At 35.0% G+C, this 25,683-nt stretch overlaps 1 protein-coding gene across 1 annotated transcript in view; it reads left to right on the forward strand.

The window, feature by feature from the left end:
* The window catches only part of ADGRV1 (adhesion G protein-coupled receptor V1), a 471,409-nt gene that overhangs the window by 315,515 nt on the left and 130,211 nt on the right, over positions 1–25,683 (forward strand). Inside the window, exon 85 of the mRNA XM_032475997.1 lies at positions 6,054–6,232. Within this exon, the coding sequence (XP_032331888.1) occupies positions 6,054–6,232 (179 nt within the window). The remainder of the gene's footprint in view (positions 1–6,053; positions 6,233–25,683) is intronic.

Here is a 25,683-nt window from a genome sequence, read left to right on the forward strand (position 1 = left end):
CTTCCCACTTCCTTCAAACAGCAGGGTTATGTCCACTGCAAGAAAAATTGACACTGAGAACTTAAACTCTTGTAATGCTTTACTCTATTTTCCTAGTTGTTATTGTTCTGTTTTTCTCTCTTTTTCTGTTTTGATTTGCTTTCATTTTAGAAATGGCATATACTAATGGTACAAAACATAGTCATACACTGTAGAGAAATGTAAAATGGAAAGTACATCCGTTTCTCTCTATTTTATATACTCTCCACCCTCTGCTCTACTGTCTACCCTACTCCCAAAGGTAAACTGTTAATGGTTTCCTGTGTATGGTTCCAGATATAGTCCACAAATATATAAATATTTACAAATAGATGAAAAAGCACGTATGTGCACGTCATGAGTATATGTTCGTGAATGCATATATATTTATATATAGTGTAAATATATATTTTGTTTATATATATAAACTTACCCCATACAACTGCTTTTTTTCCATTCTATAATATAGCTATTCCATAATTTATTTTTCTAGTCTCCTATTAATGAAATACTGCATATTTCTAGGTATTTTTCCTATTGTAAACAACGTTCCCTGGAACATCCTTGCACTCTGAACATTTGTTTACTTATAGAATATACATAGAATAAATTCCTAGAACTAATGTCTTTGCTGTTAACGTCTATGTGAAACATGCTACCAGGTGGATTGCCAGACCATGAGTTAATCTGTGAAGGAAATAAGTCACAAGTAAATTATTTGAGATATCAGTATATAATATAGGTAAATAGAAACTTCATTTTACCTGTATATTCATTTGGCCCAGTTTTATGATCATTTCCTGTCACCACATTAAATTATCTAACAATCTGCTTCAATTATGATCAACATCCAAACTTGAGTTGTCCTTGGAGTCTGTTCATTTCATGCCAAAGGACATAGCTTACTCAAAAATATAATGTTTAATTTTGAAACTAAAGCTTACTTGAGGAATGTATTTTTAAAATGGGAATAAAATTAGGAATCATTTCACAATGGTACTTGAACATTCTCCTCTTGTGCCTTAATTTCTCTGTAAAATTAGGCTCCGAAGAAGCAAATGTACCTCTGATTTATTCTTTGGTAGAAAGGCTACTTGGTGCCAGAGCATAGCAACAGGAAGGGAAATGCTAATATTAGCTGTGTTTTTCCTTCGTCATTGATTTGATTTGGGGGGACATCAAAGGTATTGAGGACAACAGGCTGGTAATTACCAAGATAAAAATGACATACTCAGGAAATGCTGAATTCTCTATTCCTCAAAAAGCCCTGCAAAGATTGCTAAGAGGGAGACTAACAGGAGCAAGGGCGAGTGGTAACATTTCTTAGACCCTCTGCTGAAGTGAATGACTAAGAACGTATGGTAATGACAGAATTAATAGCATCCGTGATCTCTGACTAAACTTGATGCTATATTTCAGTCCAGGGCCTCTGGTGACACAACTAATAGCCAAATATTAAACAACAGGCTAGATACTGATCTTACTCACATACTTTGAAAATTTATGGGACTTAAGCAGCCTATTTGAACTTAAGAAAATGCATTTATCTTTTATATTTTATAAATATAATAATATGTATTACATTAGTGTATATTATATGAGCAAAGTAATAAATATGTGCTCATGGAGCATATGAAAGCATTGCATTTATGACCTGTGATAATCCAACAAGTAAAGTATATCTTCAGTTTTCCTGCACGGACACTTAAAAAGTAGTAATGGTAGTCACTAAAAATGTTCCTGTAAAGATAAATAGACATGTCCATATAGGAATGTAAGTAAATATGCTTACAGACACACAATCTTGTAGTTTATTCCCATATATTTGAATAGGTATATCTGGGTATTTCAGTTGGTTAGTTTGCATCTTAATCAGAATCAATTTAAATTCTAACAGCCTCGGTTCCTGATTATGGGAAATGTACTTCTCCCATCCCCAGTGTCCTTCTGTGTAAAAGAGAAAACAAAACAAAAACATACGCATAATAAAACTTAGAAAAGCAGCTTTCTTGATTAAATGAGGTATAGTTTAATGTGGAGTCTACATTTATTACCCAATTAGTAAGTATTTGTTCCATTCTTCCTCACTTAAGCTGTTGCATTTAACGTTTTTAAGTTTCCACTGGTTAACTTTGACCCCCTTCATTAGGAGTTCAATCCAGTCAGTTCTAAAATTCTTTCTTGCAAGGTAGTATGTGAGTGAATAAACTCAATAACTAAAGCAAATTATGAAATAGTTGTTACATTCAACAAAAAGTGTTAAATACTGAAATTATGTACATTTTCATTTGTTTGATATTTCTCAGTAGAGGTTGCATGCAGAGCATTTTGCTGGGTACTACAATGTGTATACAAAAATTAATCTAACACAGCTCCCAGGTATGTTTCAGCCATTTTTTTCTGATTAACCTTTAAAATTTTTCATTTAGTGTGAGCAAGAAGTGAAGAGGGAGAGAGAACGACTTATATCCGTACTCGAACCAGGAATATGCATCTCCACTGGCACATAAAATGAGTAGGGGAAAACGAGGACAAGAAATAAGTCCTTGTGCAAATAATAATATTGTCAGTATCTGCGTGAATTTCTATGGAAATAAGTCTTAACTATAGTCTTCATGTGATGCTTTGGACTTGTGTTCTGTTCCAAGTTCTATCACTAACCCAAATATGGAAAAGCTGTTTTTCTCTCACTGTCTCACCTTTCTTATTTCTAAATAAGATGTCTTGAGATGGTCCATAAGATGGTTCTTATTTTTAAAGCTTAGAATAGAAATGAAACTAGGGACCTAGATACTGAGATTTCAGTTCACATTTAGTCTTTAGCGGAAAATCTGTTAAATGTGGTAAGCCGTGGTCAGTTGGTATGAAGCATATTGGTGAGAGTGACACCCTTAAACTTGTACTGAATTTTCATAATTCTTTTGGTTCTAATATTGGACAAATACACAGATAACTGAGACACGCAGATCACATTTGCTAGATATCTGTCAACATAAAAGTAATTATGCAAACAATGATCTCTTAATACTCTTGCCTTCAATTACAAAGGAGGAGCCATGATTACAGGGAAAGGAATATAGTCACATGCTCCACTGCCTTCTTACTGCAGAAGAATGGCAAAAACTGGAGATTTTATCCCAAGTGCTTCCAAATAACAGTGTATGTCTCAGCTTTTTTTTAGAACAGTGAAGAAAAACTAGGTGAAGTTCATTTAAGCAATTCAAATTATAAAAGGATAATATTCAAACAAGCATATAGAATAACTCATTGAACCCAAGTGCCATAAGTCAAGGGACTGTGAGCAAGAATGGACGGCTTAGTCTTCAAACACACTTTCTCTCTTCACTGTACTTTTGGCTGCCTTCGCCATTAAAGTTTATATGTTTATCTTTTGTCATTTGACCAGCTTCGACTATCACAAAATTGCAGGGAATTTCATGGTAAATGGTTGGTCCGGCCTGGGTCAGTCAGGCTTCTCCTCCAGATAACAGCTATGGGCAGAGGTGCGGAGTCCTGAGTCACTGTGATATGTTGGCAGGGGTTGGGGGAGTGGGAGTAGGGAGCCAGAGTTCAAAGAGAGTGAGCTGATGACTTAGGCATATATCCCCAAATGTATCTACTGTGCAGAATAACATACACATTAAAATATTTTAAAATTCAAGTAACACTTGAAGTGAATCAGTCAAAACAAATCTTAGGTTTGGGGCATATAGTATTGCTAAAATAATTAAATGTTGTTTCATTACATAATGTTTCATTCTATAGCAAAAAAAATAAAAGTCATATAATGGTAAATACTGTCCTCAGAGTATACCTCAGTGATTGGATTGTCTTGAGAAGAAAAGAGTTTTGTTTTGTTTTGTTTTTTTAATTGACAAAAACATATGGCATTTGGAGCTCATTTTGTTTGACTGAGTATATTGTACCTTGAACTCTTTGGAGCAGAAGCATTGCATGTATAAATCTAACAGGCAGTTACATTTGTCTCAGTCTTATCTGAGCCTGTGGTAAAGGTCAGACAGCTGCTGAAAGGCTCAGTGACTCTAACTGACGGAACTAAAGTCCGTCTGTGTACAAGTCGACATTTTGGAAATGCCCAGATCTTTATCATGACGAATCAACTTAAAAGTCATTTACCAACCTGTATTCTCCTTCTTGGTTCTTCCACTGAGTTACCATGTTATGTGGATACACACAAACATCTGTTTCAAATAAATAATCAGTACTTTTATTCTGGTAAATAGTTAATCATCCTTACTTTGCATGGATTTTCATTCTCTAAAAAGGCAGTATTGATCACCCCAGCATCAGACACTTGATACAGCCCCACCTATTTGGGTCATGTCTCTATACTAATGGTAGGAAGGAGGAAAAAAAGTCTTCTTGGATCTAATAATTTGTAAAAAAGAAGTTAGAACAAATTTACATAAGCAACAACTCAAAACATGCTTCATAATTACAGATATAAGGAGATGTACATAAAGATATGGAGTGCTGACAGGAAATAAAATTCAGAGACAAAAATCTCCAAGTAACCCAACATTTTTATTCTTTCTTGGTTTAGGCCAATCAGTACTAATTCCTCAAGGCAAATTTGGTCCAGATAGAATCTTACTTGGAAGCCTCAGTAAACAGTATCTGAAAACCTTCCCACAAATATTAGGTGTGCTGTTTTTCCCATAGAAGAGTTTCTGTTGTATCACTACTTACTTTTGGTCTAAACTTTTTATCTTTTGTCTTTCACACTGTCTGACATCCTGTTAAGAGATCTAAGGGAGGTGGTAACATTTTCCAGTGGTAGTTACGTGCTTAGCACCTTATATGTAAATGTTTTCTGTAATGTTTATAATAACTTTGTTGTACGCATTTAGAAACGGGCTCTGGGATTGTTGTCACTTGCCCAAAGTTATCCCAGTGCCGTATAAAAATATACATATATAATTCATTGTACTCAAAATTGAGAAAGGAGATTTATCTAGTAAATAAGTATCACTGTGTGAAATATGTATGATATGACATTTAATGTTTCTGTAATAAATGGTAATTAAACATCAGTGCTTTTATGAGAAAGGAACACTAGAAGGCAGAATATGTAAGTTCTAGATTTGGCTTATATACACACTAGGTGTGATTTGGGGCCAATAATAACATTTCCAGGCCTAAAGTTCCTTCTGATACGTCCCTTCATCCCACTCACTGTCTATACACTTGTCCCTTTTATATTTTTATCTTAATAGGATAAGAAATAATAGATATAAAGTATGATATAAATGTAAGTATTTTTCTTAATGATTTCTTTCCCATTTGTTCGGAAACTAAAAGTCAAGAAAGTAAATACCTCTACCATCTCTGTTATTGCTATATCCCCAGTGCCTAGACTGGCCTTTGAGATTCAGTAAGCATTTAATAAATATTTGTCAAGTGAATCAATGAAAAGGGAGAGTATAAATTGAGAGAGAAAAATGGCCACAACACCTACCTGATCTCAGTACATTTTTCTCTGTGCAGTCAGCTTCTGTTTACTTGTCTATATCTCCCACTGGAGATTGAGACTGGGGCTGCTGTCATATCTGTATCCCCATTCCCTGAAACGGTGTCTGGACTTACCATGTGATAAGCCCTGAATAAGTAAAAGTTGTTTAAAAGTCTGGAACATAGGGCTTTTTACCTCATCATCATCATGAAGTTGTCCACGTGGGAAGTAGGTTTGAATACCAGTGCGTATTTCTTCAAAGACACATTGACAGAACAATCAGATGATTATGACTGAGTAAATCAAAACAAATTAAGAAAAATAAAAAGTACAATAAATAAACTCAGTATTTCCCAATGTTTCCGGACTTTTGAGGTGTCCTGAATTTCTTGGGTATATGAAAGAATGAATGTGTGAACTAACTTAAAAAAAATCAAATCAAAACTATAGTTATTGAGTAGATCCTGGCCCTTTGGTCAGTAATATGTCTAAGCCAGGTGAGTGTGTGTCCTGTGCCATTAGACCAGAGCCTGTTCATTTCATGTTCTGTTTCTTTCCTTAGTCTGTGAATTTCTGGTATGTGCTGGTGATGAATGATGAACACACAGAAAGGCGCTATCTGCTGTTTTTCCTTCTGAGTTGGGGACTTCCAGTTTTTGTGGTGATTCTCCTCATAGTTATTTTGAGAGGAATCTATCATCAGAGCATGCCACAGATCTACGGACTCATCCACGGCGACCTGTGAGTACATTCAGGCAGAGCACACTGCCTCCTTAGCCATTGTGTTCCCAGGCAGCTTGACTGGTAGATGGTGGAAGCAGTTGACTAAAGAGGTCTGACTGAAGGAGTACCACGAAGACTTGTGCCTTCCTGCCACACCATCTAAATCTCTACTTCCACTTATTCTCTCTTTAAGTGAGAAACTACTGCCTCCCCAGTTCCGTTGATAGATGCAGTTTTCTCAGTTGAGTTCATATATCAAACAATTCAGAGCAATTTATACCTTCCCATAGTTTAACTTGTTAGATTAAGACAAACAAATACCTAGTGAAATCAAGGAGCTGTGAAAATGTTAATGAGTAAAATCTGTGAAAAGTTTGGAGTGTGGCATGTTATCTGAAGAGTCTGATCTTTGGTGGGGTGGGGAGCATAGCAGGCTGCACCATCGTTCATAAGATTCCTAAATACCAGGAGACTGTATCAGAATGAATGGAGAGTGTCAGCAAAAGTGCATGGGAAGGAGACAAGGTCAACTAGGTCCTTTTAATGGATTGTTATTAAAGTGCACTAGTCTTGAAATCTAACAGATTTTTGTACACACGCATATAGACATGGCTTAATCCTGAATCTGGTATCTCAAAGCTTTGAGGACCATTCAGCCCCTTTTATTGACTCCACCAAAACAAAACAAGACTTTTTATAATAATTAAGCTTGAGGATTTAGAGGAAAAAATAACAATGCTAAATAAGAAAGAGTAGTCTATTCACAATCTTACGAGGATGATATCTACAATTATCAAATATTTTACAGGTTATTGTGAAGAAAAAAATGAGTTAATAGATGTGAAAATCTTTGAAAGTAAAAGTACTACATAAGCAGAAGTTATTTTAATATCAATTGCCACTGATCAGTTATGATCATCCATTATGTTCTTAATAAATACTTGTTATTGATGTGTGCAGATGTATTTCAGACATGGGCAGCCAGACTCATATCCCATTCCCCATTCAACCAGAGGAGGCTAGCCATATGATACACACACACCCCCACTGAGATATCATATATACTAGTTTTGTCTTTTTATTGAGATCAATAAGATTCCCTCAACCTGATTAATTTGTAGTAGTACAACAATAGTATTAAAATGTAGTATTACATTTTGTCCATATAAAATTCTAAAAATCTTCTAGAAAAGACCGATTGTGTCTTTTCAAAATTATATGACGACATTTTACTGCTCTTGGCATTAATTTAATTCTTGGGCTGCCAGGATTAATTTCAGAAAGTTCTTCATCATTCTTTGTCAAGTACAAAGTAACCATGAGACAGGTCCTGGTGGCCAGCAGCCATCCCTTTCATGAGCTCCCTGGCAGGACAGGCGGCAGTTTTTAGCATCACATGTATGCACACCCAGCTTTCATAAGTGGGACCCGATGAAAGTGATGCTAATTAGAAGAAACTCTCTTGATGCTTCTAAAAGGATTTTCAAAGAGAGAAATAAACTATTATATAAGAATGTCCAAATCAACTGACTCATAAAATAAAAAGCCCTCTGAGGCTTTCGCAAAAAGTTCTTTGTTACCAGATCAGTTATAATAAATGAAATATAAAATATATTAACCTTTAGCTGGTTTTAATATTATAGAATTATTAGACCAAAACTGACTAATCTTTGTAAGTAAGTATAGGTTACTTTTCTCCTTTGTTCACATAGAATATTTATGTGAATTTATTCCAGTTTTTAAAAAAAAATCTGTATTTTTAATATTGCTTTAATCTCAATATAAGAATAAATAAATAGATCTCTAATGCATTAATATTCGCAAGCTATTATTTTTACAATATTTTTGTCAAAATTTAGAACCAAGATTTTGATAATTTCATAAAAATGGGAAATGATGTCTCTTTTCCTATTAGCTAACAAAGTTTGCAAGTTGAGTGTTATTTCTTCTTTATTATTTTTGAAGATGTCACACATGAAGCCACCTAGGCCTCAGGTTTTCTTTGCAGGAAGACTTAATTATAGCTCCATTCTCTTTTAAACATATAGAAGTATTCATATTTTTTATCTGCAGTTCTTTCTTTGTCTTTTTTTCTAGGAATGCTCCCATTTCATTTAACTATTCAAATTTTTCAATGTCTGTAAGATCTGTAGTGATGAATCTTTTTCATTCTTGATACTGACAATGTGTATCTTCTCTTGATCAGTCTTGCTGGGGGGTTTATGAATATTATTGTTCTTTCTCAAATTCAACTTTTGACTTCTTGATATTCTCTATTGTGCATTTATTTCCAGTTCATTTCAGTTTCATCAATTTCTACACTTGTTTTTTAAATTTACTTTTACTTTTGAGTTTTAATCTGATTTTTCTTTCTCTTTTAATTTATTCTGTTTGTTTCCTTTCCTTTTCTTACTGTGTGCCAAGTACTCTGCATTTATTTTATTTATTTTTTAAAATTCCCCAGCTTTATTGAAATATAATTCACATACATAATTGAGTAAGTTTAAGGTATACAGTGTGATGATTTGATACATACATCTGTTGTGAACTAATTACCACAATAGGGTTAGTTAACACCTTAGTCACCTCACATAATTACATTTTACATGTTTCGGGGCAGAGTGTAAAAGCATTTAAGATTTCTTCTCTTAGCAGCTTGCAAGTGTATAATACAGTATTGTTAATGATAGTCACCATGCTGCACACTGGATCCCCAGAACTCATTTACCTTATAACTAGAAGTTTGTACCTCTTGACCAACATCTCACCGTTTCCCCCATCCTCAGGTCATGCAACCACTGTTCTAATATGTTTCAATGACTTCAGCTTTTTAGATTCCTCATGCAAGTGAGGTTATACAATATCTATCTTTCTTTGTCAGAATTACTTTATTTAACATAATGCCCTTGAGGTTTATCCATGTCATTGCACATAGCAAGATTTCCTTCTTTCTTGTGGCTTAATAATATTGTATTGTATTGTATATATGGCAATATATGTCTCACATCTGCTTTATCCATTCACCCACACACAGATGCGTAGGTTGTTTCCATATCTTGGCTATTGTGAATAATGCTGCTGTGAACATGGAGGTGCAAATATCTCTTCAAGATCCTGATTTCATTTCCTTTGTGTATATACCCAGAGGTGGGATTGCTGAGTCATATGATAATTATATTTTTAATTTTTTGAGGAACCTCCATACTATTTTCTGTAGTAGTTGTAACAATTTACATTCCCGCAACAGTCTGTGATCTTTATTATTTCCTACCTTCTGCTAACTTTGGGCTTAGTTTGTTCTTCTAGTTCCTTGAGGTGTGAAGTTAGCTTCTTTACTTGAGATCTTTCTTTTTTCTTAATGTTGGCTTTTATAACTATAAACTTCATCTTAGAACTGCTTTTGCTGCATCCTACTAGTTTTGGTATATTGTGTTCCATTTTTGTTTGTTTCAAGACTTTTTTTATTTTCCTTTTGATTCCTTCTTTGATCCATTGGTTGCTCAGGAGTATATTGTTTAATTTCCACATATTTGTGAATTTTTCAGTTTTCTTCCTGTAATTGGTTTCTACTTTCATACTGTTGTGGTTGGGAAAGATACTTGGTATGATTTTAGTCTTTTTAAATTTGTTAAGACTTGTTTGTAGCCCAATATTTATGATATATCCTAGAGAATGTTCTGTATGTACTTGAGAACACTTGTATTGTGTTGCTGTTGGATGGCATGTTCCGTTGTCTGTTAGGCCCACTTGGTCAAGAGAATAGTTCAAGTCCAACATTTCCTTATTGGTTATCTGACTGGATGACACATCTATTGCTGAAAGTGGGCTGTTGAAGTCCCCTACTATTATATTCTTGTCTGTTTCTCCCTTCAGATTGGTTAATATTTGTTTAATATATTCGAGTGCTTTGATGTTGGGTGCATATATATTTGTGATTATTATATCATCTTGATGAATTTACCCTTTATCTTTATATAGTGGTCTCCTTTATTTCTTGCTACACCTTTTGATTTAAAGTCTATTTGTTGGGTATAAGTATAGCTACCCCTGCTCACTTTTGGTTTTCACTTGATGGATCGTCTTTTTCCATTCCTTCTCTGAGCCCATATGGGCCCATAAAGCTGAAGTGAGTCTCTTGTAAGTGGCGTGTATAGTTGGTTTTTTTTTTAATCCATCCAGCCATTCCGTTGGAGAATTTAATCCATTTACATTGAGAGTAGTTATGGATAAGGACTTGCTAATACATCTTATTATTTTTTGGCTATTTTATGGTTCTTTTGTTTTCTCTCTTATCCTATCTTCCTCTTTGAATTGATGATTTTCCATAGTGATATACTTTGATTCCCTCCTCTTTATCTTTTGTATATCTACTGTAGGTTTTTGCTTTGTGGGTGTCATGAGGTTTATGTAAAATATCTTATTGATTAAACAGTCTATTTTATGCTGATAATAACTTACCTTCGTTTGCATACAAAGACTACTCTTTCACTCCTTGCGTTTTGTTTTTGAGGTCACAATTTACTTTTTATATTGTGTATTCATTAACAAATTGATGTCATTATAATTATTTTTAATTCTTATGTCCTTTAACGTTTTTAATAGTGTAAAGTGGTCAACACTGTGTAATTACTGTATTAGAATATTCTGAATTTGACCATATACTTAGCTTTTCCAGTGTGTTGTATATTTTCATGTTTTCCTGTGACTCATTAGTATCCTTCCATTTCAGCTTAAAGAACACCTTTCAGCTTTTCTTGCTTGTAAGGCAGGTCTAGTGGTGATGAATTTCTTCAGTTGTTGTCTGGAAAAGTCTTTATTTCTCCTTAATTTCTAAAGGACAGCTTTGCCAGGTAGAGTATTGGTAGGTTTTTCTTTCAGCACTTTGAATATATCATCCCACTCTTTTCTGGACTGTAAGATTCCTACTGAGAAATCCACTGATGGCATTATGGAGCTTGTCTTGTAAGTTACAAGTATTTTTTCTCTTGCTGCATGTAAGATTCTTTCTTTGTTCTTGATTTTTGACAGTTTTATTAGAGTGTGTTTTTTGGAGAAGATCTCTGTAAGTTGAGTTTATTTAGGGACTGCTATTATTTATTCAGGAGTTCAGTAAACATTTTTACTGGAATGATATGCAGCTGTCATATTTAGCGGGTTTAAAATTAATCTTTTAAATGTGTGTTTTGACTTACATTCCTTGTGAGAAGCCCACCATCCCCCCAGGTACCCAGGCTGTTAACTTGAAAGCTTTTCTACTTTTTTTCCCCTTACACTTTATATCCTGTTGATCACTAATTATTTCCTAGTCTAACTCCTAAATGTCTTCCTTACCCACTTTATCATTTTCATCTTCATCTCTTATTTCACCACCATTTCTTCAGTTCAGCTGTGTTATCCTTGTCTGGCCTATTGAGTTGCCTCTTAACTTGTGTTCTTATTTCTGGTTTCTTCCTTTTACAGTCCAGCCACTAAATTTTGAAATGCAGAGATGATCATATCAGGCTGAGGCTTAAAACCCAGGAGTTGCTTTTCATTACCTTTCAGGCCATGAATTGTGAGGTTATCCATAATTTGACACTAAACTGTTGAATCAGCTTCTTTTAGCATCCTTCCCACCATCCTCTCCATTTACCATTTGTAATTGAATCACTTGAGATTTCCCATGGTCTCTTATGCCTGTAAGTTTGAATGTATCTTCTATGTTTTTCTATTTTTCCAATGCTTTTCTTTCCTTTTGTCTCCCCCAAAATACCTATTTTTCCCCCTCTAAACATCAATTTAAATATCAACTCTTTAAAGTATCTATTTTCCGATTAAAACACTACCTCCTGTATATATAGCCTTGGTAGACTCAGAACCCTTTATAAATCCTATGATTGTACCAATCATACTATGTTATGAATATTTGGTTAAGTTAGCTTGTAAATTGGAATTCAGCCTGGAGGTCAGTGATTAATTACAGAATTTATGGTAAAAGTTAATAAATGAAGAATGCACAGCTTTACTTACCTCTTAATGGAAATATGTGAACTGGAAAAAAGAAAAGTCTTAACAACTAAAATAAGTTTACACAAATGTGGGTTCAGAGAAAACTTTCACACTTTCTCTATGCAATAGCATAAAATTATACACAATAATATGATTAGCAAAATATCTAAATTACCTGGAAGTCATCAAATAATACTAATGTCTCAGCATTTTAAATACTGCATGAGGCATGTCATATCTCATGAGAAAAAAATTTTCTTACACATGTATAAAATATCAAATGCTTTTTACCAAGACTAATGGATTTTTGAATTTAGATTTAAATCACACAGCATGATTTGAAGAAAGGTCTTAAAGAGCCTGTCAAATTAAAAATGTACTTTTGTCTATGAAGCAGAACACCCAACATAGACTTGTTACTGCTACTTTGTCACTGAGCCAGATTATCCTATGAGTCTATGAGAAATTATGATACTCAAAGTTAACAAAAGAAGGCTTCTTATACCTTTAAATTTTTAAAAACATTTTCGTCACTTTTTCAAATTTGTGCTAGAAATTCTTCCAGCTTTCTTGTTTATCTTATAACTGAACAGTGCTTAACTAAAGGTAAGCTAAAGTAAACAGTGAAATCTGTCCTTGATTGATTTCATTGGTTACCAGAAGTAACTCTATTTAGAGTACTGAGAGGTAGTCTCTATTGAGTGATTTACATTGAATGTAATAATCACCTATTTTTCTTGGATTGGCTTCTCAGCTGTTTCAGGAAAAGGAAGCAAGCTGAAGGAGAATCCCTAGTCTTATTATGCCAAGTGCAGAGGAAAGAGAATTTAGCAGAGTCAAGAGCCAGCGTGGAAGCAAAGGGAAAATAGCCCTGAGAATTGTCCCTAAACAGATAATGTGCTTTAATATGGGGCTACAGTTATGTGACTATGGAAGGATAGACTGATTGAGAATGAGTGTCAGAGAGTCGTGCCATACGGAGCATGGGACAATGAAGACTGACTTAACTCAATATTCCTACCTCTGAGCTGTAAGATCCAGACCCATTAATAAATGTCAGTAATAGTAAAAATCACATACCAATGATGATAGGTTGTTTTGTACTTCTAAAACACTTGCTTTTTTCTTTCTTGCTATTTCATATGAATTCAAACTTAAAGAAAATCAGCAAATTACTTATTGATTAACTATTACGTGCTAAGGCCTAAGTGAATTCTTTTCTATTTAAGCTAAGAATTTGTTTCCTCATAATGAAAAAAGTGCATAACTTAATTTTAAAATTGATTACAATGTTTTTAGTTTTTCAGTATTTTAGTTTTGTAGTATTTCAGCATCATGTTTTACTTTAGATGTTAACAAATCCTAATTATAACCCATTCTGATTATCCTGCTCCTGAAGTGAACTAACCCTTTTATAAATGACTCAGTCTTCTGAAAACAGTCTAATTTTTCTAGCTATATTAGAAGTGCTGTTAATATCGAGGACAAATATGTGTATTCTAATTAAAACTAAGTAGAAGTAATGGCACCGTATTGGAAGTATGATATGATGAGAGTCTTCATTTTCATTGAATTACTTAAAAAGAAACTCATGAAAAGATATTAATAAATATAGGGAGCTTGTTTTCCTATTGTCTAAGGATTAGAGAAAATAGAGAAAATTAACATAAACCTATGGGAGAGAGATGTCAGTTTCTCTTCATGGATTATCTCAAGTAGGTGGTACATGACTGCACATGAGTGTGTGCACAGCACACACACACACACACAAATATGTGAATAGAAATAGCAGCTTTCAACTAGCATTTTCTGTTTATTCAGAGCTCCAAAGTAAAGAGATAGTGAGAATATACTTCCCCACAATGTCATAGAATCATGGAGTGGAAGATTTGAAAATACCTCACTTGCCTTAATAAACTTCCAGGCATGTGCTCAAAGCATATCATGATTCAAACCCCTGTCCAAAGACTTGTCAGCTTCTTGAACTTCTTATTCTAAACATACTCAGCTTATTTGACCTTTTATAGCTACTGATTATATGACCCATTCTCCTACTCTTACCTCATTCTCTTAGCTGAGGTTAGCTTTAGCTCTTCTAGGACCAACCTCAGCTTTTCTGACCACTGCTGTGTCTCTGAGAAAAATTCCAGCTTCTGCATTGAATTACACCCCTCATGGCTTCTCTTAAGTCTGTTGATCCTCTTCTTCACACAGAAGGTGGAACCTAAGCGAGAGGGGAACTTTATAAAGCATTGAATCCAGCCTCCATCTAATCCTTGAGTAATTTTTACAGCATCACTGATGAATGTTCATTCACTTTATATTTGAACTCCTCCATGAGAATGCATGTATTTCCTCCCAGGATTTTTCACATAGAGTAGAAGTCTTTTAGATTCTGACTCAGAATCTTATTGCTGGGCTCATACAGGAAAAAAATAATAATTCAATTTAATAATCCTACAGTTTGTCACTGTTCTTTTTTTCCAAGTTAAAATATTTCCACACATAGCATGCCCTTGCATCTTTTCACTGTCTTAGTAGCCCTCCTCTAAAGTTGTTCTGTCCTCTGTCAATCTCCCTCTTCATCTACATTTTATTTTTGAAAGGATTTTAAACATAAATTTTGAAAAAATTGTCAGGGTTTACATATACCCTTCACCCAAGGGCACATACATACAAACTTACATAACCATACTACAGTAATCAAAGTCAGGAAATTAACTTTGATAAAATGCTATTAACTAAATGACAAACCTTGTTCAAATTTGGTTCACATTTACTGGTTTTCTCCATCTTTGGAGACAAGCATATAATTTTATTCATGTATCTCAATACATTAATATGATACATATTATTAAATAGAGCATACCTACCATTCCTCGAAGAAAACTCTGTTGGTCACTGTATTTTTTCTTATGTGGACTTTGATTCTCTTTATTTATTTTTCATTTAGTATTACTGTATCACCATTCATGAGTGATACTGGTCTATATTTTTTTCCCTTTGGACTGCCTTTATTTTTTTAGGCAACAATGTTTTACTTATTTTATTAAAGGACTTAGGAAGCACATGAGACTATCTGATGTCAGAAGATTTGGTAGATTTCCTCTGTGAAATCATCTGGGCCTATTACTTTTTTGGAGTTGTCTCTTAACAACTTTTTCTAGTTTTCTATAGAAATTGATCTTTTTAAGCTTCCTAAGTCAAATGGGAACAATTTTGGTAGTCTGTATTTAACTAGGAATTTATCCGTTTTGCTAGGTTTTCAAATTCATTTGCATGCAGGACTGCAAATCCTCGTCACTTCTTTATGATATATCCACAAATAGGAAATTCTGTTCTCCACAAGTGATCTCACTATAGTGACCTGGTTTGGCTAATATCAAACAGCATGACAAAGTTCTTTGTAAACTGCTCATAGCTGTGGATAGTGAAGGGAAGGCATATAAGAGCTTTAAAATGTGTCTAGCAAATATATTATTTGCCATTATTCAGTGTAATTTGAATAATGATTATGGGGTTTTTTTTTAATTCTATAGCTGTGTCCCTGTGATGTGGTGTATTACTTCAGACACACAAGCATAATACTCAAGTAAGAAGAGTTTAGAGGACAAAGATGAGAATTTCCTGTGATCAGTTTAATATTCTAAGTTAAAGGAGCCTCAGGATCATTTTACTTGTCATAATTACTAGAGAAATTCATAGATATATTACCTCCCTTCCTCTTTCTCTCCATAAATAGCATTCATTGAACACTGTATAGGGTGTCCAATAAACCAATTCTACCATGTCTTGTATTTGAGTAAAAATTAGACATTATTTAACAGTCATTCAAACTTCACCTCTGATATCCTTCTATGTAAAGATGTAGCATCACCAAATAGTGTTGTAAGAATATTTATTTATTGAGCCAGACATTTATAAATAAGCACCCACGGCCAGATGCAACTCTGACTCTTATTTCTAGTACAGTAGGCATCCAGCTCTTAGTATATGTGCTTAATATTTACAACACCCACATACAGAAATACAGGGACCTAAAAAAGTGTACTTTATCAAATTTATCGTACAACTGATAGCCTAAGAGGTGGCTGTGAAGTTTTTGTTGATTGGAATACAGCGAAAAGAGCAGAGGCTTTATAGGTAGATAGACTAGAAGTCAAATACCAGCTCTGCCATATTCTAGTTCTGTGACCCAGCCCAAGTTATTCTCTGAGAACTTGCAGTTCCCCATCTGTGGAACAGGTATAATAAAACCTGTGTAATAGGGGTGTGACATGGGTAGAGTGAGACAGTGCATGTAGAGAAAATGCATGCTCGGTGCCTGGCACAGAGGAGGGGTCAGTTCATGACAGCCCTGTGTATGGGTCTGTGAATGTGTGTCTCATATGAAGGAATAATTACATGCAATCTATCAGGCAAGCCTGACAAGCCTGACTAAACGTTATTGACCATATGAATTCCTGAAGGGCCGCTTACCATTTTACTCCCTCCAGTTATTCTGAAACTATTATTTAAACTATTTCTGTCCTTTTCTTTTGTATCATCGACATTAGGATTGCAAACCATACACTCTTTAATATTTCTGAAACTCAGAAGCTTTTATTAACCTAAGTTAGGAGTTTGGTTTGTTTTGCTTTGTGTTATTTGTTGTCATAAATGAGAAAACTGCCACCAAACCTTGCATTCTTCTATGATACTATTTCATTTCAGGCTGATAGAACAGAATACCATTGACTCTTCTGTGACTTTAACCATAAACATTTATTTCTCACAGTTGTGGAGGCGAGAAGTCGAGATCGGAGTGACAGCAGGGTCAGGCTTTTGTTGACGGCCCTCTAAGTGGTCTTGTCCTCACGTGGCCTTCCTTGGTGTGTGCAGAGAGAGACCCTGTGTTTCTTCCTATTTTTATAGGGTCATTAATCCCATTATTAGACCTTACCCTTATGACCTAATCTAACAGTAGTTTCTTCCCAAAGCTGCCACCTCCAGATACATCCCATTGGGGGTTAGAGTTTCAACATACAAATTTGAGGGGAGGGGAGACACAAGCATTCAGTCCATAACTGGTATTTTTATAGTTTATCTAAATATAAATACAATCTGAAGTGAAAGATTAAGTAGCCATTCAGTTCTGTGGAGTCCTTTTTGGTATTTTCACAAGTTGTGAAAAATAATAGAACATTAGTTTTCATTTATGTTGAAAGATGAGGAACTGTATTTTTCTATTTCCAGAAACAACTAGGTTTGTACTAATATTATCCTCAGAGAGTAGTGTCATATAAATATATTTATTTATGATGACTTCAGTAATATCAATAGTAGGTTTTTCCAAGCCTCAGTACTTATTAGAATAACAATATTATAATAATATTTAATCTCAGCTATAACTTCACATTAAAGATATTTGGCACTTATTCTTCTACCTTTTTTCTGTGTATTCTAATACATGTGTATGCACACACTCATACACATATACTCACACAACAAAAACAGGATATGTACTATTTTGCAATCTACTTTTCATTTACGGGGCAGTTTTCTATGTCAGTGTGTATCAGTTGCATTTCATACTATAATTTCTATTATATTTATTTCACCAACCCTCTATTGGTAGACTTTTGGACTATTTCCAGGGTTTCTTCATAACATTATTATTATAAATATCCCTGTATAGGCATCTTTGTATACTTGTGTTAATGTTTTCCACAGGATGAATTTTGAGCAGTGGAATGGCTCTTTCAAAAGATACATATATAATTTTTTACTTTAAAAGATATTATCAAAGCATTTCCCAAAACGGATACACCTGTTTATACTCAAATCACAAAATATGTCAGGGCCTGTTGTCCCACATTGTTGACAACTCTCGGCATTGTAAGTTTTTTTCCAGCATTTGCCATTATGAGATATACAGATATATACATATATATTTAGTGTATATATACATACGTATCCATGTATGTATATATGGTATGCTTTAATAGCTTTATTTATTATGCATCAAACATTATACTAAGTACTTGTCCCATTTATATATCTTTGCATACATTTATTTAGCATTTCCTTTTGTGAATTGCTTATTCATCTCCCTCTATTAATTTTTCTGATTATTTGTTCATTTTTTCCAATAATTTGAAGAGTGCTTTTTTCTTGTTTTCTTTTTAACTTTTCTTGGAGGTGAGGTGCACTGTAATAGGGCTATTAGCTTTTGTCTCCCTTGAATTGTTATTTCTCTATTAACACATCTTTCTCCTGTCCATTTTTAAGGAAAATCTACATTTTAATGTATGAGATGAGCTTTGTGTGATACCAGGTTATTTCAGAAAATTATTTTAAGTGTTGTGTATGCTAATTAAATTTTCCAAGTCTAATAATAGCATGGTTAACATGTAGAGAACATTTAAATTGATTTACTCAGGGTCAAAATGGTGAAAACGTATTGTCACAAGAACCTCAGTCTGTGTTCATAATAATTTATTAACTAGAGCCAGAATCAGGAAGAATAACGATTACTTCTTAATGTGAAGTGCTAAGAACTTAGGCATTTGCAGTATCAAGCTGAATAAAGCATTAGGACAGAGGTAATTGTAAAACTGCAGGAAGTGGAGTTGTAATGAGAGATGCTTGTGAATTGCATTTCATCTTGCTTATTTAAGAATTTTAGGGATAAAATGAAAAAGTTGGTCCACTTCATTTTCAGATGCTCTACATTACAAGATATTTTGCAATATCTCAAAAACTCTCATTTGAAAAACTAAGGAAACTCATACAACCACAAACGGTCAAGTGTGTATTAGTTCAGGAAACAAAGTGGTTATTTATAGAGGAAGTTTGTTGGGAAAAGTCTCTAATGGAAAAGGAAATGCCCACATATATAAACAGTTTGTCCAACAGGATCCTTGGTGTGACTTAGAAAAACCCTCCCTGGCTCAAAAGGATTTTCTGGCAGTTGATTTTAGGATTATATTTTCTACTTTTGTAGCTTATCAGGAGCAAAGAATCTTCCTGCTATTTTTTATTCTTAAAATAATATTTTTTCTTTCTTATTATAACTTAAATCATTGTTTTAAGAAGTTATGTAAAACAGAAACTATAATTTTAAAAATAAAAAACAGATATATCCCCATCATTCAAATATAAACACTTCTGCTTGTTTATATGTTTCTGTTTATGTCTAGATTTATATACTTTGGTTTTCATAATAAAATTGAGATCATGCAATTTTATCTCATTTCACTTAATGTTATATCATTAGAATTTTCCATGCCATTTAGTTTACCTCAATATTTTTTTAATGGCATCACAATATCTGTCTCAAGATAGAATTTATCATAGTGTGTTTACTATTCCCCAGCAGTGGACATTTAAGTTCTTCCCTGTCCCCATTTTTTATATTTAAAAAGTCTACAGTGCATAGGCTGTGTCACGTTTCCACATCATAGATTCTTTGAAATGAAATTACTAGATAAAAAAAATAAAATTTGAAAGAGGGTATAGCTCAGTGGTTGAGTGCATGCTTAGCATCCATCCATGTAGCATCCAGTACCTTCATTAATAAATAAGTAAAATAAACCTAATTACCTCCTCCCCCCAAAAAATGAAATTTTTAGAAATATTGCCAAACTATCATCCAGAAAGGTTGAAAATTTAGTCTTAATGATATTCATTGAAAGTACAAGTCTCCCAACACCAGTGCTAGTCCTGATTGTGAGCTTTATGGTTTTGATAGGTAAATGCAATGTAATAGGCTTCTCTAGGACTAATAGGATGTAGGTAGGTAGGTAGGTAGATATAAATTTGTTGTAAGGAATTGGCTCAAGAGGTTATGGAGGCTAGCAATTTCCAAGATCAGCAGAGAAAGTCAGCAAGCTGGAGATCTAGGAAAACCAGTGGGATAATTCCAGTCCAAAAATTAGCAGACTTGAGACCTAGGAGGAGGCAAAGTTTCATTGGAATCTGAAGGCAAGAGAAAAGCCAGTGTCCCAGTTCAAAGACCATAAGGTAGGATGGTCTTTGATCCTCTTACTCAGGGAAGGATCAGTTTTTTGTTTTATTTAGGCCTTCAACTGATTGAGTGAGGCCCACCCATTTTAGGGAACACAATCTGCTTTACTCAGTTTATTTACCAGTTTAAATATTAATCTCATCCAAAAACACCCTCAGAAACACATGCAGAATGATATTTGACCAAATATCTGGGCATCCCATGGCCCAGTCAAGTGAACAAATAAAATTAATGATCACATGCCATGATTTATTGTTTCTATTGCTATTTCTTTAATGAGATCAGGAAGTTTGAATACACTTTTATATATTTAGGTCATTTGTACTTCTCTTAAAAATGGTTCAAGTTTTTTGCTTTTCTGTTTTTTTTTATAGATTTGTGAGAGCTTTGTTCCTGTTAAAGATGTCCTTTGTAGTATTTGATGAAATATTTGTCACATGGCACTTGGGCTCTTAACTCCACAGACATGGTGTGTTCTGTTCAGTTGAGTTTTCCAATCATATATACATTCTTTGCTATTTTTCCCATTGTTCTAGTATCAGAGGATTCTAAAGTATAGTGAATACTTACTACTGTACCTTGTCTTCTGTCATCATAATAATCATACTTTAAAAAAATGATTTCCACTCTTCAACTTTTCCCCAGGCATCCTGCCACAGCTTTTCGAATTAGTCTGCCCCGTCAGTCAGCTTTCTGAATTGTCCTTCTGCACATCACTGCTTCCAACGCCGATTTCAGTTGTTACTGCTTTTCTCCTTCATTTCTTTTGCTTCTTGGATAGTTCCTTCAGATAGTTTTGTCTGGGCCTTATTTTGCTTCTTTTCCTCAGACTTTGCCTTCTTATATTCTACTTAGATTCTCAGGAATTTTTAATTCTTTTTCTGGCACCTTAATAATTTTCAAAATCATGATTTTTTTTTTTTGATTTTGGGGATTTCACTGTCTCTTCTCATGTATCCCATGTTGTTTTTTTAAAATTATTTACTCATTCTGGAATGAGATCTCCATGGAGCCTTGTGTTGTCCCAACACATGAAGCTATGGTGGCTCGCTCCACTCACTTTATTCTTAGTTAGAATCTTCTTTTTAAATATCAAGGTTGATTTAAGGTCTCCGTACATAGTAATAGCCTGATTAACAGTGATTGACAGCCTACATCTACTGCAGGTCTGTAGGACAGAAGTGGCATTTTCATCTGCCTACATAGCCTTGTTGTCTTACACTTCAAACTGAAGGAATACATGAAGAATGTCAGCCCCCAGGAGATGTTGCTGCCAGGGATTTTCCTATCTCCATTCCTGTGAAATATATCTTTCCTAGGAACCGTACCTGTCAGAGTACCATGCCCAACACAGCCCCCTTTATTTCTACCACTCCTGCAAATTTGGTGAACTGCCGGCTTGGAAACAATGGATAAAAGTCAGTAGTATCTGTTGGAAGGGTGGACTGCTAGCAGAAGGAAAAGAACTTTGGCTGTCTCACAGAGAAATCCCTGTGAGTTGCTTAGCTTTCTAGTTGACAGAGATTCTGGCCCTCGTTAGTTAATGAATGTCATGTGAATCATTAGGTTTCTTCATAGGAGTTCAAGGTGCAAAGAGGTGCAAAGTCAGAAGAAGTACGGTTAGCACAGCCTGAACTAAACCCGGTGGGTCTGACTTACCCACAGGCCCACAGCTGCTCTCTCACACACGCTGGACATCCTATTCTGCTTAAAACACAGTGACTGATGATATTTTATTTGAATATCTGACAATTTCTCAGAAGGTAGAGGAAGCAGCAAGGCAAACATGACATAATTCTGTTCAATTCTAGAAACAGAAACAGTAAGATCCAGCAGAAATCAACCCTTGCCCAATAGAGCCCTTGGTAAGCAGAGAGGGAAATCCTGAACATAATTCTACATGTGTGCATGTTAAAATTTAGGAAGCTCAGTTTTGAAACACTCAGATAAAAATTGGATAATATTTCATGACCAGGGACCCTGGAAGGAAAGAAAGTATTAGAGGAATGAACGTTTTAAAACTTAAATTCAATTGGAATGATTGAAATAATTTTAAAGTGGGGAAAAAAGGAAAGATAGTCATCAAAATCAACAGGGTGCATGTGTTCTTCCTGGTGGGCTGAGATGTAACACGGACAGGCAGAGTGAAACCAAGTAGGAACACATCATTGATAGAAAAAGAATGACTAGTGTAACAAAGAGGGAAGCTTAAACTTCAAATGATACAAGACTTGCTAAAAAGTGATAAAATGGCAACTAGAGGAAAGGAGGGGCCATTTAAAGTTACTGTTCAGATTAAAGATGTGAGGAAGTTTTCTACTATAGGAAGGCATTTAATATTAGAAAGATGATTAAGGTAGATTGTGCTTTAACTTTCTCTGTCAAAGAATCTCTAGATTCTTTCTCTGAAGACATCTCGCTAGAAGGAGGAAAAAAAGGCTGCTGGTAAAAGACTTGAAATCTCAAAGAAGTGAACTGATTATGTGAGCACCTAATTGTTGTAAGTCACTTCATATTTCTCTTCCTGCATTAATGATACTATTCATATATGAGAGAATTTGGTGACTTGACCCTGAAGAATACAGGACAGTTAGGTAACAGAAAACAAATGGAGAATAAGCAAATACTGTCCCCAGTTTCATAAACTGGATGCTCAGTCTTCTGGATCCTGAAAAATGTTCCCAAAATATCTTATTAAATCAATTCCTTAGAATCACTTAGGAAAAGGAAGTGGTGATAAACTGAAAGATAACGTATGATCAGACCAGTTTCCTTTAGAAGGGGTGTATCAGCATACCTGGAGAATGCTGTGAACATTGTACCTATGACATATTTACCTGTGGTTTTCTAAAGGACAAGATGGCAAAATATGGACTGGATATAGTTGACTTATTTTATGCTTGCTTACATAAATACATCCAAAGAGTATTGACTTAACAATTTGTTTTAGATTTGAAGGTAAAGAGACGTGCTGAAAAACTACGGTCTATCAGGAGAGGAATGGCTGTGATGGTTAGGAGGATGTCAGATGACAGCATGCAGAGGTCATGGGTAGAAGCAGGGCCTTGTAAAGGAGAATTCTTAGGGGCACAATACAGCTTTCTTCACGTGTGGCATGACAAAATAGGAGACCAGGAGAGTCAACTGGGAGAGTCAGGCATTGGTGGGAAGTTAATTAAATGACCTCTAAAGTTCTTCTCCCCTCAGTGTTTTATAATTTTATTCTCTTTTGTAAACCTGAAATACTGATTTGTATTTTTTTTAATTGCTTTTATATATAACATACTACGTTCAGTCCTGCATTAAAAGAGCATACTTTGTATGCTTTTTCAGAATTCACTTTTAACTTTATAACTTATCTGTGCTGATTTTAGGGTGAACACTCAGAAAATACTCAGTCAATAAATGTGGTTGACTGATTTGCTTCAACAGTCTAGTTGAGTGGGAAGGGATAAATTGGGAGTTCGAGATTTGCAGATACTAACTACTATATATAAAATAGATAAGCAACAGGTTTCTACTGTACACCACAGGGAACTATATTCAGTGTCTTGTAGTAACCTATAATGTGAAAGAATATGAAAACAAATACACGTACATCCATGTCTGACTGAACTATTACACTGTACACCAGGAATTGACACAGCATTGTAAACTGACTATACTTCAATTAAAAAAAAAAAGAGTCTAGTTGGTAGTTGATACTAAACACCTACGATATAACTGAAAACCCAAAAATTGACTTCTCCAAAGGGGAAAAGATATCCCAAGATAACTCATATAAAAAAGAGTTTAACCGTATTTTAAAACTCTGTTTTAAAAGTCTATCAAAACTTTTTTAAGGCAACAATTCCAATCGGTTTGCCATTATTATTTATGTTGTGAAGATCTGCTTATGTTGCATTCTCCACCTTCTTATGCGCAGTATTACTGCTCTGGTTGCTCAAGCAAGAAAATTGAGAGTCATCTCTGGCAGCTCTCTCTCACCCACTTTCCACATCCTGTTAGTCACAGGGCTATTGATCCTTTTGATAATGCTTAAACCTGTTCCCTCCTGTCTTTTTCCATTTCATTGGCCTAACTCAGGGCCTCATGGTCTTGAACAGCGTCTACTGCAATAGCTTCAAAGTTGGTTATCGTATTATTTACTCCCCTTTTTAATTCTTTTCTTGTACTATAACCAGAGTTCATTCTAAAACAATATCTGCTTAAAACGCTTCAGCAACTCTCTGGGAAAAAAATCCAACTCCTATAAACAGCAGGCAATACCTTTACTGCTTGGGACCTTAATATTGGTCCCAACCTATATTTTTTCAGCCCTCCATAGCCACTTGTGTATCTAAGCCTTGGATATGTGTATTTCCAAACTAGGGTACTCATAGAACACCTCTGAGTTGTAGACAGAGCCTCAGGATAGACACGGCTCATCTTCCTGACATATAGTTTAATTTAAATATCTAAGCTAAAAGTAATTTACTTGTTAAGTTAAAATGTTATTTTTATGCTAGACTCATAATACTCTGGTCTGTGACGTTTGAGTGGGAGCACATGCACAGGGCCTTACAGGGGCAGGTTCAGATGCTAGGCAAACTGTGGAGGGACACAAAAGATCAGTGGTTGCCAGGGGTTGAGGGAGGGAGCAGCATAGGTTGGGCACAAAGGATTTCTTGGGGCAGTCGAACTATTCTGTAGGATACTATAATGCTGGAAACATCATTATTCATTTGTCCAAACCCATACCATGTACAACACCAAGAGTGAACCGTGATATAAACTATGGGCTTAGGGTGATTACGATGCGCCAGTGTGGGTTCACCAGTTATAATGAATGTACCACTCCCACCGGGGAGGTTGACTATGGGGGAGGCTGTGCATGTGTACCTTCCTCTCAGTTTTGCTGTGAACCCAAAACTGCTCTAAAAAAATTAAGTCTTAGTGTAACAAAAGTAAGTATATAAAATATTTATCATTTTTTTCCATTGGCTACATTTCTGGCAGAAGAGAAATGGGAGTCTGATAATAATTGGAAGCATTTTCCACAGACCACCTTCAAAGTACATCCACTCTAAACCTTGTTCCTCTTCCATGCTCTTCTTAGGCTGGACTCAGATGCACATTTTCGTACTTCTGTAGAACCTCTGACCCTCCATGTCCTCGCCACTGATGCCCAGTGAGGTGGTACAGTGGATGATGTCTGACAACTTCGTGCTACATTGACGTCGCTCTCAGCCATATAAGTACATCCCACACATTCCAGCAAAATGTATCCCCATCTGAACTTCCCCTTAGCCACATCCCAAATTATCAGTCATTCCAGGATCACCTAACTCAGCAGGCAGTAGGGCAAAAGGGGAGTTGGGACTGAAAAGACCGCAGTCTTAACTGATTGCAATTAAATAATCTTAGTTTTATAAATTTTACATAAACTCTTGACAGGATGAACATACTGCTAGGGCCACTCCCAGGCCTTTGA

The sequence above is a fragment of the Camelus ferus genome, chromosome 3 (genome assembly GCF_009834535.1).
Source record: "Camelus ferus isolate YT-003-E chromosome 3, BCGSAC_Cfer_1.0, whole genome shotgun sequence".
NCBI lineage: Eukaryota > Metazoa > Chordata > Mammalia > Artiodactyla > Camelidae > Camelus > Camelus ferus.